Here is a 14,537-nt window from a genome sequence, read left to right on the forward strand (position 1 = left end):
CGCAGTCTGGACGCACCCCCAGATCCCCTGGGAAAGGCCGGCACCTTCCTGGCTTCAGCACAACTTCTGACCAGTGGTTGGCTCATCACTAAGTGACGCAGACACAGAGTTGACCCAAGGGAAACCAGGCTTAAAAATAAAAACAATGAAAAAAAACGGCAGAGATAGCAATGGCCACACCCCCTGAGGAGACAGATTCCACAGATGAAGTGCAGGCAAGTTACTCAGCAGACAACAACCCCTCTGCCCCAGGCGGAGAAAGTCAGAATCCAAAGGTGTTGCCGTGTATTTTAGACGTCCAGCTTTTGATGAAAAACTAGAAGGCATGCAAAGAAATAGGAATGTGTAAACCTTATTCAGGAAAGCAAAGCAGTCAACAGAGTGGGTCCAGCAGGTTGACTTAGTAGACAAAGATTTCAAAGCAGCTATTATGAAAAAAAAAACTTAAAAATTATTCTGAAAGTTCAAGGAAAGTATACAACACGGAATAAAGAAATAGACAATATTAACAAAGAGGAATCGTTTTTAAAAAGAGCTAACTGAAAATTCTGGAGCTAGAACATATAGGAACTGAAACTGAAAATTCACTAGAGGGACTCAGTGGCTGATTTGAGCTGACAAAGAATCTGAATTTGAAAATGGGGACAACAAAAACCAGAGATTATCCAATCTGAAAAACAAAAACAAAAAATATTTTTAAAAAAACTAACAGATCTTCAAGACCTGCGGGACATTATCTAGTGTACCAACATACACATAATAGGAGTCTGCGGAAGAGGGGGAAGGGAGGAGGAAGAGAACAAATTTTTTGAAGAGCTAATGACCCAAAACACTGATCTACCAATGTAGGAAACTCAGTGAGTCCCAAGTAGGATAAATACAAAGAGAGCCACAACTGGACATATCAAACAGTTGAAAGAAAAAGACGAGAAAATCCTAGAAACAGCAAGAAAAAAAACCCATCATGTACAGGGGAACAACAATGTGATTAATGGCTATCAGAATTTTAATTTAATTAATTTTATTTAGAATATTAATGTTATCAGAAACAACAGAGACCACAACACAACGACATTTTCTAAGTGCTGAAAGAAAAAAAGTAGTGTGAACCAAGAATTCTATATTTAGCACAAACTATCCTTCAGAAATGAAGGTGAAAGAAAGATAGTCTCTGATTTAAACACAGGATTTATTGGTAGTGAGCTACCTTATCAGATATACTAAAGCAGGTGCTTTAAGGCTGAAAGAAAAAGTGACGCCAGATGGTAACTAGAATCTACAGAAAGAAACATCACTGGAAAAAATATGTGGGTAAATATAAAAGATTATATAAATAAAATTTTCCTTTCTCAACTCTCAATGTAAAAGACATGACTGCATAAAATAATTATAGCACTGTATTTGGGGGGGTCACTGCATATATAGATTTAATATGACAATAATAGCACAAAGGAGGGAAGGAAATGGAACTATATTGTAGAATAGTTTCTACATTTTACCCAAACTAAATTAGTAATCATCTGAAGTAGAATGGTAAATTAAGATGCATACTAAAGGGACTTCCCTGGTGGCACAGTGGTTAAGAATCCACCTGCCAACGCAGGGGACATGGGTTCGAGCCATGGTCCGGGAAGATCCCACATGCCACGGAGCAACTAAGCCCATGCACCACAACTACTGAGCCTGCGAGCCACAACTACTGAGCCCACGTGCCACAACTACTGAAGCCTGTGCACCTAGAACCCGTGCTCTGCAACAAAAGAAGCCACTGCAATGAGAAGCCCGCCTACTGCAACAAAGAGTAGCCCCCACTCGCCGCAACTAGAGAAAGCCCACGTGCAGCAACGAAGACCCAACGCAGGCTTCCCTGGTGGCGCAGTGGTTAAGAATCCACCTGCCAATACAGGGGACACGGGTTTGAGCCCTGGTCCAGGAAGATCCCACATGCCACAGAGCAACTAAGCCCATGCGCCACAACTGCTGAGCCTGCACTCTAGAGCCCGCAAGCCACAACTACTGAGTCTGAGCACCACAACTACTGAGTCTGAGTGCCACAACTGTTGAGCCAGTGTGCCACAACTACTGAAGCCCGAGTGCCTAGAGCCCATGCTCCACAACAAGAGAAGCCACCGCAGGGAGAAGCCCACGCACCACAACTAAGAGTAGCCCCCACTCGCCGCAACTAGAGAAAGCCCGCACACAGCAACAAAGACCCAATGCAGCCAAAAATAAATAAATAAGAAATAAATAAATTTATTTTTTAAAAAAAGATGCATACTAAAGAAAAATCCTGGAGAAACCACTCAGAAGTAACTTTCTTAAAGGTCAAAATCAAAGGTGTTAAAATTGTACACTAAAAATATCTATTCAACGCAAAAGGAGGCAGTAAAGGAGCAGCAGCAGAGCAAAACCAACATGAAATACACAGGAAAAAACCCGGAAGGACATATTCCTCCCACATCAATAGTTATAACACACATAAACAGACGATCAACAGGCAGAGACTGTCAGACTGATTTTAAAAATAAAAGACAGGATCCAACTATACGCTGTCCATAGAAGACACACTTTAGATTCAAAGGCACAAATACTTTCAAAGTAAAAGGATGGGGGAAAAAATACAGAAGAGAGCTGGAGGGGGTACAGTAATTTAAGACAGATTGGTCTTTATGACAAGAAATGTACTAGAAACAAAGGGGTATTTCACCATGATTAAACGGTCAATTCATCAGGAAGATGTAACAACTATAAACACAAATGTACCAAAATACGATCAGCAAAAAGTGACAGATTTGAAAGGAGAAATAGTAAATCAACCATTGACAGTGACGCCAATACCTCTATCAGTAATAATAGAACTAGAAAGAAAATCAACAGCGATGTAGGCATCTGAACAACAATTAACTGACCTGACTTGCCATTTATATGATACTCCTCCCAACATCAGAAGAACATGTTTTCCTTTCAAGCCTGAGGATGGAGCATACGTGAGGCCGTAAGACAAACTGCAATATGTTCATACCACAGAAATCATACAAAGTACATCCTCCAGTCACAACAAAATTTAATTTAAAATTACCAATAGTAAGACATTTGATAAATCTCCAAGTATTTGGATATTAAGCAACACAATTCTAAAAACCACAATGGAAATTATAAAATATTTTCTGAAAGTTAAAATACAACATATTAACTTTATGGGATGCAGCTAAAGTACTGTTCAGGGAGGAAATCTGTAGCTAAAATACATGTATGAAAGAAGATCTCACATTTAAAACCCTAACTTCTCTCAAGAACTAAAGGTACCAATTAAATCCAAAGTACCAGCAGAAGGAAGAAAGTTATAACACAGTTTAGAGTGGAAATAAATGAAATACAACAACAGAGAAAACAATGAATTCCAAACTGGTTCTCTGAAAAAACCAATATTGACAAACCTTTAGCTAGACTGACTAAGAAAAAGACACAAATTAGTAAAATCAGGTATCAAAGAGGAGATATTCTATTGATTTTACAGAAATTTAAAGGTTATACAGGATTCTAAGAGAATACTATGAATAACTATATGCCAACAAACTAGATAACTTAGATGAAATGGAACATTTCCTAGAAAGACAGAAATTACCAAACCTGTCTTAAGAAGAAATAGATATCTGAATAGACTAAATAACAAGAATAGAGACGAAATAGTAATTTTAAAATTCCCCACCAAGAAAAGTGCAGGCTTAGGGGCTTCCCTGGTGGCACAGTGGTTAAGAATCCGCCTGCCAATGCAGGGGACACGGGTTCGATCCCTGGGCCGGGAAATCCCACATGCCGTGGAGCACCTAAGCCCGTGAGCCACAACTACTGAAGCCCGCATGCCTAGAGCCCAGGCTCTGCAACAAGAGAAGCCACCGCACTGAGAAGCCCGCGCACCACAACTAGAGAAAGCCCGCGCGCAGCAACAAAGACCCAACACAGACAAAATTTAATTAATTAATGAATTAATTAACTTAAGAAAAAAGAAAGAAAAGCTCAGGCTTAGGTGGCTTCACTGGTTACTTCTACCAAACATTGAAAGAATGAAGATCAGCCTTTCACAAATTTCCAGAAAATAAAAGAGAAAGAAACACTTCCCAACTCATTCTACAGGGCCAATAAATATTACCCTGACACTACAGGCAGACAAAGATATCACGAGAAAAATAAAAAATATCAGCAAACCAAATCCAGCAAAATATAGAGAAAAGATTAAACACCATGACCAAGTGGGATTTATCCCAAGAAGGCAAGGCTGTTTTAAAATCTAAACATCAAGTAATGTAATATATTAATAACACATAAGAACCACACCTCAGTATATTCAGAAAAAAAGCAAACTGACAAAAATCCAGCATTTATTCATGATAAAAACTCTCAACAAACTAATACTATGAGAACTTCCTCAACCTGATAAACTGCATCTCCCCCAAGCCCACAGTGAATATCCAACCTCATGGTGAAAGACTGAGTGCATCCCCTCAAGATCAGAAACAAGGAGAGCATGTCTCTTCCACAACCCAACATACGACAGTGTGTTCTGTACTGGAGGTTGCAGGCAGTGCGGAGGAGGGGAGGGCAGGGTGGGAGGCTTATGCGCTGAGTATCTGTGTCCCCCCAAATCCGTACTTTGAATCCCTACCCACTGTGGCCGCATCTGGAGAAAGGAAGAGCTTGAGGGTAAATGAGGTCATAAGGGTGGGGCTTATCCAAGAGGGTTCACGTCCTTATAAGAAGAGGCACCACACAGCTGGCTCACCCTCCTGCCCCTGCTCACAAAGAAGAGGTCATACGGGCACACGGTGACATGGCAGCCGCCCACAAGCCAAGAGAAGAGGCCTCAGGATGACACCTACTTTGCCAGCACCACGATCTTGGACTTCCCAGCCTCCAGAACTGTGAGGAAATTAATTTCTGATGTGTAAGCCGCCAACCTGTGGTGTTTTGTGTGGAAGCCTGAGCTGACTAATACAGGAAGGAAAGGAAGGAAGGAAGGGAAGAATCCGTATTGGAAAGGAAGAAGTAAAGTGATCTTTACCCATGGATGACATGATCCAATTTCAGAAGGTTGCAGTATACAAAATCAATATATGAAAATCAATTGTATTTCTACATCCTGGCAATAAACTATATAAAAACTAAATGATTCAATTCATAATACCATTAATTTCACAAAGTGTAAGACGTGTACGCTGACAACAGAAATTACTGAGGGAAATTTAAGAAGACTTAATAAAAACAGAGACAGTTCAGGTGTATGAATTACCAGCTTCAAAACTGTTAAAGATGGCAATTCTCCCCAAGTTGATCTATAGATTCAATAACAACTTTCATGAAAACTCCCACAGGCTTTCTTGTAGAAACTGGGAAACTGATCCTAAAATTTATTTGGAAATGCGAAGGACCCAAAATAGTCTAACGGTTTTGAAAAAGAACTTAAAGGACTTAACACAATCCAATTTCAAAACTGACTATAACGCTACAGTTATCAAAACAATGTGGGGCTGGTGTGAGGACAGGCATGTAAGTCGATGGAACATAAGAGAACACAGAAAATACTTATAGCCAACTGATTCTTGACAAAGGTGCCAAGGCAATTCAGTGGGGGAAGAGTTAGACTTTTTGAGAAATGGTGCTAGAACAATTGGATATCCATATGTAAAATGATGAATTTAGACCCCTACCTTACATCATAAAGACACAAAACAACTTGGTCAAAAATGGCTCATAGGCCTAAATGTATGCTAAAAATATGTATCTCCCAGAATAACGCATTGGGGAAAAAATCTTTGTGTGACTTTGGGCTAGGCAGAGTTCTTAGCTATGACACCAAAAGCATGACTGAAAAAGAAAAAAATTGATAAATTGGAGTTTTTCCTTGCATGATTAAGAAATAAAAAGATAAGCCACAGATACAGAGGAAATATTTACAAATCACATTTCTGAATAAGCAACTGTATTTGTAACATACAAAGAACTCTTACACCTTGACAATAAGAAGACAATCTGATTTTAAAATGGGTTAAAGATATGAATAGATATTCCATCAAAAAAGACAGATAAATTGCTAATAAGTACAGTAAAAGATATCCAACACCACTAGTGATTACAAAATCCAGGTAAAACCACACTAAGGTACCACTACACACACACTAGAATGGCTATAATCAAAAACACTGACAGCAGCAAGTGTTTGTGAGGATGTGGAGAAACTGGAACCCTCATGCATTGCTTTTGGTGACATAAAGTGCTGGAACAACAGCAAAAAACTGCTTGACAGTTTCTTGAAATGTTAAACATAAACGTACTAAATGACCCAAAAATTCTACTTCTGGGGCTTCCCTGGTGGCGCAGTGGTTAAGAATCCACCTGCCAATGCAGGGGACATGGGTTCGAGCCCTGGTCTGGGAGGATCCCACGTGCCACGGAGCAACTAAGCCCATGTGCCACAACTACTGAGCCTGAGCTCTACAGCCCGTGAGCCACAACTACTGAGCCCACACGCCTAGAGCCTGTGCTCCGCAACAAGACAGGCCACTGCAATGAGAAGCCCACACACCGAAACAAAGAGTAGCCCCCACTCGCCACAACTAGAGAAAGCCCGCTCACAGCAATGAAGACCCAATGCAGCCAAAAATAAATAAATAAATTTAAAAAAAATTATACTTCTGGGTTTCTTCCCAAGAGAAATGAAAACATATTTCCACACAATGATCTGTACGCAAATGTTCATAGCAGCAATATTCATAATAACCCTAAACCAGAAGCAATACAATCTACCAAGTGTTGAATGGATGGATAAATTGTGGTACACTCAACCAATAGAATACCATTCAGCAATTTAAAGAGGAACAAATTTCTGGTACGCTCTGCAACACAGATGAACCTCAGAAACACGCTTAGTGAAAGAAGCCAGACACGAAAGGTCACATATTGTATGATGCCATTTACATAAAATGTCCAGAAAAGGCACACGTGTAAGAGGCAAAAAGCATATCAGTGGTTATCTGGGGCTGGGAGTGGGAACAGGGTCTGACCGCAAACAAGCATAAGGAAACTTGTGACAATGGAAATGTCCTAAAACTGCAATGTAATGGTTGTGCAACTCCATAAATTTACTAAACGATCATTGATTTGGGGCTTCCCTGGCAGTCCAGTGGTTAAGACACTACTTATATACAATTAAAATGAGTGGATTTCATGGATTTTAATGTTAATTACATCTTAGTATAAACAAAAAAATTAAATAATGGTTGGGTTTCAATTATTGATCTTAATATGAATAAAGCCATTTTAAAGTAGCAATTCCTAAGACATTTCAAACATAATTTCTTAAAAATCTGGAACAATATTTCCAAGGATTTCAACAAAATATAGGAGAGAAGGGCATGTTAAATAAATTGTACTAACATATTATAAAATTCTGTACAGCTGTATTATTGTAAAATCTTCAAGACACCTTGTTAAATGGCATTAACAAAACAGTACTAATCCATATATGAATGTAATATATTCATGTACATAGGTGCACATATGTGTACATATGTAAGTGCACTGAGGTGGGATAAAGGGGTAAGGAAAGACAGTTAATACTCTCCATACTGTTTCACTTTTTTATAGGTATGTACCTAGGTCTCGTTCTGTAATTTATAAGAAATCTAAGGCAAATAACACCAGAATACACAGCACATATGTAACACTGTACAGAATATAGCCAAGGATATATACAGAGGAAAATTAATAGCCTTTCTTATTAGAAAACAATTAAATGAAATAGTCAACTCAACAAGCTAGGGGGAAAAGAGAAAAATGTGTTTTAAAATATCATAAAAAATAAAAGTTGATGGGTTTCCCTGGTGGCGCAGTGGTTGAGAATCTGCCTGCCAATGCAGGGGACACGGGTTTGAGCCCTGGTCTGGGAAGATCCCACATGCCATGGAGCAACTAAGCCCGCGAGCCACAACTACTGAGCTCACATGCCACAACTACCGAAGCCTGCACACCTAGAGCCCGTGCTCCACGACAAGAAGCCACCGCAATGAGAAGCCTGCGCACCTCAACGAAGAGTAGCCCCCACTCACCGCAACTAGAGAAAGCCTGCGCGCAGCAACGAAGACCCAACACAGCCAAAAATAAATAAATAAATAAATAAAATAAATTTTAAAAAGTAAAATTTGAAGTTAATGAATTAGGAAAACAGAAAAAGTAGATTGATTGATGAACACCGACGGAAAAACACAACCACCTCCTTGTTGATTTTCATAAAGAAGGCACATATATAAAACTTAGAAACTACTAAGACAATTTTTACTAGAGATTGGGGTGGGAGGGCCAGGCAGTGGCTTCACCCACACAGCCCATGGGTGGGCTTCACTCATACAGACTACGAGTTCAAGGCACACCTCAAATGTTGGCGTTTTTAAGCCTTTTTGGTTGGTATGGACTGAGGGAGGCCTTTGGCCATTCAGGCCACATACACCTGACCTTCCATCACCTCACCAGCTTCTCAGTCTCCTGTTCTCTTCCTCTCTACTCACATTTTCTCACACAGGTTAGTTTGTCTCCTGTGTTGCTTGGACATCATATAACATCCATGCCCTCAGCAGCTTAAGCAAAATGTTAACACACACACACACAGTTCTTTCTCTAAGATGAACTCCAGGGCCAAGGGAAAGGAATTACACATAAGAGAGTTCCTCTTTACCTTTCAGGAAGGACAAGATACTCCAGGGTTGGGAGGCAAAGCTCCTGGCGCAGTTGTGCCCTGCAAGCAGCACTTCCTGCCCATCCCGCCTGGGATCCCTGCCCAGGAAAACAGACACAGGCCGCAGGAGGCCTGGGATGCCTGGGGGTGGGAGCGCCTACCTGGATCAGGCTGTACTTCTGGTCTCTGTTCTTCAGGATCATGGTGTTCCGCCACTGCAGGTACTTCTCCTGGTGGGCCTGGATCTCAGAAGTGAGGGTGGAATTCCGGCTCTGGAAGTCCTCCAGATTGGGGGCAAGAGGAGGGGACATAGCCAGCAGTTTTCCCTCTGTAAGATCTTCCTGGGAAATGGGCAACCCAAACTCCTGGCTCAGCTCCTTGATCATGGAGGAGGAGGGCAGCAGGTCCCCGGTGATCACCTCCCTGAGCCTGGAGCTGTAATAGCAGATGCAGTAGATCCTGGAACACAGAAGAGCCCCACTCAGCCTGCCTGCCTGGCACGACAGGTCAGACGGTCCCCATTTTATGAGAGGAAACGAAAACACAGAGAGGTTGATGAGCTGGTCCCGGGTTACCCAGCTCGTGCACGAGAAGCTTAGATGCCATGTGCTGAGCCCACGGGGTTGAGGTGGGGGGAGATATCCCCTTCCCTCTCCCCTCTCAGCCCCCCCGCAGTTAAAGGCTTCCCACTTTCTGCTCTGATTATTTTTCAGTTCCGATGGCCTTATTCCCTACCTCACACCAGCCCACGCCCCACCAGGGAGTGGCCTCAACAGGCTGGCCGTCGGGGGTGTGGGCCCCAGAGCTCCTTCCCGCCCAGGCAGAGGGTACGAGGCACAGAGCCTCATGTCAGCACAGCTTGAGGACTGAGTGGTCACCCCCACCCCCACCAGGGTGAGCGGACGCCCCCTTTTTAAAAACACATTCAGCAGGCACAGCTGGGGTTTGGGTTAGGCTGCCTTCTGTCTGCAGCACGCTTCCGAAGGCCCCCTGGCAGAGCATGTGGGACGGCGGGGCACGGGCCGGGCCACACCTGCTCAGCGCCTGAAAGACCTGCGGCGGCACCGTGTTGCGCACGTAGAGCGCCGCGTGCTTCACCAGCTGCGCCAGCGGCTGGGACAGGCGCACGTGGTACGGGACAGTCTCCAGGTCGGCGTAGAGGCGGCGGCGGAAGCGCAGCTGCGAGTTGTAGAGCGCCTTGTAGGAGCCGGGCTCCGCCCGTGGGACCCTGCAAGAGAGAAGAGGGGCCCCACGCCGCTGCCGCTCTGCCCGCCACGGAGCTCGGCACTTTCCCAGGGACGCTGGCAGTGAAAACGCTGGCACTGGCCTGGGCTTGCTTGTGTCCCGCCGCCCCCGCCCCATCTCTGTCTCCTCCCCCTCCCCTACCGACCCGCCCCTCCCACCGACTCTGCATCCTCCTCCCCCCACCACCGCTGTGCCACCCACTGTGTTGGGCTCAGGTTCCTCCACCTTCTTGAACCCGGTGAATCTGCACAGAGCCTGCACATCCCACCCTGAGTCTGTGTGTTGGGGTGGGGGCGGTTCCCCTTTTGGGGGGGTCCCTGTTCAAGTCTTCTGCCCATTCTTCCACTGGGATGTTTTTACTGTTTTCTTATTTGTTCACAGGCGTTTCTGTATTCTCAGAATACTAGCTCCATACATTGCATATACTTTTTTCTCAGTTTGTGGCTTTTCTTTTAGCAATTTTTATGGTCTTTGGGTGAACAGAAGTTACTAATTTTAATATAGCCAAACCTGTCATTTTTTTCCTTTATTTTTTCTACTTCTGTCTTATTCAAGAAGTCTTTCTTTATTCTGAGGTCATGAATATGTCCTCCTATAGTATTATCTACAAGTTTTACAATTCAGCTTTATTTAAAATAGATTTTTCTTCTACAAGAAAGGTGAGAATATACAATGGGGAAAAGACACTCTTCCATAAGTGGTGCTGGGAAAACTAGACAGCTATGTGTCAAAGAATGAAATTAGAACATTTTCTCATACCATATATAAAATAAACTCAAAAGGGATTACAGACCTAAATATAAGAAGAAAACATAGGCAATACGTTCTTTGACATTGGTCTTAGCAATAATTTTTTGCATCTGTCTCCTCAGGCAAGGGAAACAAAAGCAAAAATAAACAAATGGGACCTAATCAAACGTAAAAGCTTTTGCACAGCAAAGGAGACCATCAACAAAATCTAAAGGCAGCCTACTGAATGAGAGAACATTGGCAAATGATATGTCTGATATGGGGTTAATATCTAAAATATATAAAGAACTCATACAACTCAGTGTTAAAAAAACAAACAACCCAATTAATAAATGGGCAGAGGACCTGAATAGGCATTTTCCGAAGAAGACATACAGATGGCAAACAGGTACATGAAAAGATGTTCAATATTACTAATTATTAGGGAAATGTAAATCAAAACCACAATGAGGTATCACCTCACAGAATGGCTATAATCAAAAAGACAAGAAATAAAGTGTTGGTGAGGATGTGAAGAAAAGGGAACCCTCCTACACTGTTGGTGGGAATGTAAACTGGTGCAGCCACTATGGAAAACAGTATGGAGGTTCCTCAACAAATTAAAAATAGAACTACCATATGATCCAACAATTCCACTCCAGGGTATGTATCGAAAGAAAATGAAAACAATACTTTGAAAAGATATATGCACCGCAATTTACAACAGCCAAGATATGTAAGCAACCTAAGTGCCCATCAGCAGATGAATGGATAAAGAAGACACGATATATAGATACAGCGGAATATTGCTCTGCCATTAAAGAGAATGAAATTTTGCCATTTGCAACAACACGGATGGACCTTGGAAGGTATTAAACTTAGTAAAATAAGTCAGACAGAGAAAGACAAATACTGTATGTTCTCACTTATGTGTGGAATCTGAAAAATAAAATGAACAACAACAAGATTTTTCTGGTGAAATCTGAGTAAGAACAGACAACTGTGGTCTAGTTAACTGTACTGCATCCATCAATATGTCAGATATCACCACTGGGGGAGACAGGGTGTTGGGTACCTGGAACCTCTCTATGATTTTTGCAACTTATTGTGAGTCCATAATTATTTCAAATAAGTTTTTACTCTGTCTGGGATTGATTTTTGTGAATTGTGTGAGCCAGCAAACTAGGAAACTCTCAGCAAATAAGGAATAGAGTGGAACTTCCTCAAGTTGATAAAGGACATCTACAAAAAACCTACACGTAATGGGGAAAGACTGCCTTCCACCAAAGATCAGAAACAAAGCAAGGATGTGACAACTCTTACATAAAATAGTACTTCAAGTCTTAGCTAGCATACTAAGGAAATGAAGATGTACAGACTGGAAAGGAATGAATTAAACTATTCCTATTTGCAGATGACATCTTGGTCAGTGTAGAAAATCCCAAGGAATCTACCAAAAACAAACAATCAAACAAACAAAACTCCTCAAACCAATAAGTGAGTTTAGCAAGGCTGTAGAATCAACATAGAAAAATCAATTATATTTCTATATACAAGCAATGCACAGCTGGAAACTGAAATTTAAAAATACAGTACCACTTAAAAATCACTCAAAAATTAAAATACTTAGATATAAATCTACCAAATATGTACAGGTCTTGTATGCTGAATATGCTGATGAAAGAAATTTTTAAAAATCTAAATAGGTGGAGAAACATACCATATTCATGGATTGGAGGGCTCAAATAGTTCTCTCCAAATGATACATAAGTTTAGCATAATTCCTATCAGCATTCTAGAAAGATGTTTTGTAGATATATACAGCGTATTGTAAAATTTATATGAAAAGGCAAAGGATCTAGGACAACAAAAACAATTTTGAAAAAGAATAAAGTGTCCTGACTTTGATTATATAGCTACGGTAATCAAGACTGTGTAGTACTAGTGAAGGGACAGACACACAGATCAATGGAACAGAACTGAGAACCTAGAAATAAATCCATACAATTATGACCAACTGACTTTTTATAAAGATGCAAAAGCAATTCCATAAAGGAAGATAATATTTTCAACAAATGATGCTGTAGGAATTGGATATATGCAGGCAAAACAAAACAAAACAAAAACTCAGCCTAGGTTCCAATTCATGATGGTGATGTAGGAAGATCCTGAACTCACCTCCTCCCAAGGACACACCAAATCTACAGCTACATATGGAACAATTTCCTCTGGGGGGAAAAAATACAGAAACAAAAACTAAAAACTAGCTGAATGACCCCTTCACACAGGGCAAAAGAGAAACAGGCCACATCAAAACAGAATTCCAAATAAGATGAGCCCAGAGACCCACACCAAGACACATTATAATTAAAAGGTCAAAAGTTAAAGACAAAGAGAGAAGCTTAAAAGCAGCAAGAGAAAAACAACTTGTTACACACAAGGTAACTCCCATAAGGCTATCAGCAGATTTTTAAGCAGACACTTTGTAGGCCAGAAGGGAGTGGCACTATATATTCAAAGTGCCAAAAGAAAAAGTCTTCCAACAAAGAATACTCTACCTGGTAAAGTTATCATTCAGAATTGAAGGAGAGATAAAAGAGTTTTCCAGATAAGAAAAACTAACAAGGTTCATCACCACTAAACTGGCCTTATAAGAATGTTAAAGGAACTTCTTTCAGTTGAAAAGAAAGGATGCTAATTGCTAACAGAAAACACGAGACTGATCAAGACGGCAGAGTAGTATGACACAAAGCTCGCTCTCTCCCACATCTACAACAAAAATACATCTACATGTGGAACAATTCTCACAGAATATCTACTGAACACTGGCAGAAAACTTCAGACTGCTGTAAGGGCAAGAAAATCTCCATGTAACCAGGTAGGAAAAAAGAAAAAAAAAAAGTGAGAAAGATATCCAGATGGGACCTGCACCCCTGGGAGAGGGCTGTGAAAGAGGAAAGGTTCATGCACCCTGGGAAGCCCCCTCACCGGCAGGGAGATCTGCCAGGACAGAAGGGGAGCTTCAGAGCCTCTGAGAAGAATGCAGCAGTCAGTTTGTGGCAGCCAGAGCAGAGGGAGAACTGCACAGATGGTCAGTACCGCAGACCTGCACTCCCCAGCCTGACACGCACATCCCCAGTGCTGGCAGGGGCTGGGTGCTGGAACTTGGGCTCCAGAGATCAGAACCAGGGAGAGGACTGGGGTTGGCTGTGTAGAGACAGACTGGGGGGCGGGGGGAAGAATCCAGTGCCACCACGGCTGGGGGTATAAGCAGAGGAAGCCTGAGACGCCTCAGAGGCCAGTCAGCATTGTTTGGGTGGTGTAGGAGGGGAGAGGTGGGACCTAGACTATAGCCTTTTTTCCCTGTATGTGTGCTCCCAGAGGGCAAGACACTGCCTGCCCAGGCTCCAGGGGCAGTTGCAGACCTCCACCGCCACCCACCCTGATGCCAGGAGTGGTCGCAAGCCCCCACTAAAACCCTCCCAGACCCTAGGAGTGGTTGAGGGACTGCACCAGCTCCTGCCCAGACCCAGGAGTCGTGAGCCTCCACCAACTCCCTCCCGGACAAGACTGGTTGTGGGCCACTGACACACCTGCCCAGGCACCAGGAGTGGTCGAGAGCCCCAGCCACCTCCTTCCTGGACAATGAAAACACAACCATACAAAATCTATGGGACACAGCAAAAGCAGTTCTTAGAGGAAAGTTCATAGCAATACAGGCCTTCATCAAAAACAAGAAAAATCTCAAATGAACAACCTAACCTACCACCTAAAAGAATTAGACAAAGAAGAACAAACAAAACCTAAAGTCAGCAGAAGGAAGGAAATAATAAAGATC

At 42.2% G+C, this 14,537-nt stretch overlaps 1 protein-coding gene across 1 annotated transcript in view; it reads right to left on the reverse strand.

Moving 5' to 3' along the window:
• CFAP92 (cilia and flagella associated protein 92 (putative)) overlaps positions 1 to 14,537 on the reverse strand; it is an 88,132-nt gene that overhangs the window by 10,681 nt on the left and 62,914 nt on the right. Inside the window, exons 11-12 of the mRNA XM_036870616.1 lie at positions 9,759 to 9,953; positions 8,887 to 9,184 (exon numbers count right to left, since the gene is read on the reverse strand). Of these exons, the coding sequence (XP_036726511.1) occupies positions 8,887 to 9,184; positions 9,759 to 9,953 (493 nt within the window). The remainder of the gene's footprint in view (positions 1 to 8,886; positions 9,185 to 9,758; positions 9,954 to 14,537) is intronic.

This window comes from Balaenoptera musculus, chromosome 11 (assembly GCF_009873245.2).
Source record: "Balaenoptera musculus isolate JJ_BM4_2016_0621 chromosome 11, mBalMus1.pri.v3, whole genome shotgun sequence".
NCBI lineage: Eukaryota > Metazoa > Chordata > Mammalia > Artiodactyla > Balaenopteridae > Balaenoptera > Balaenoptera musculus.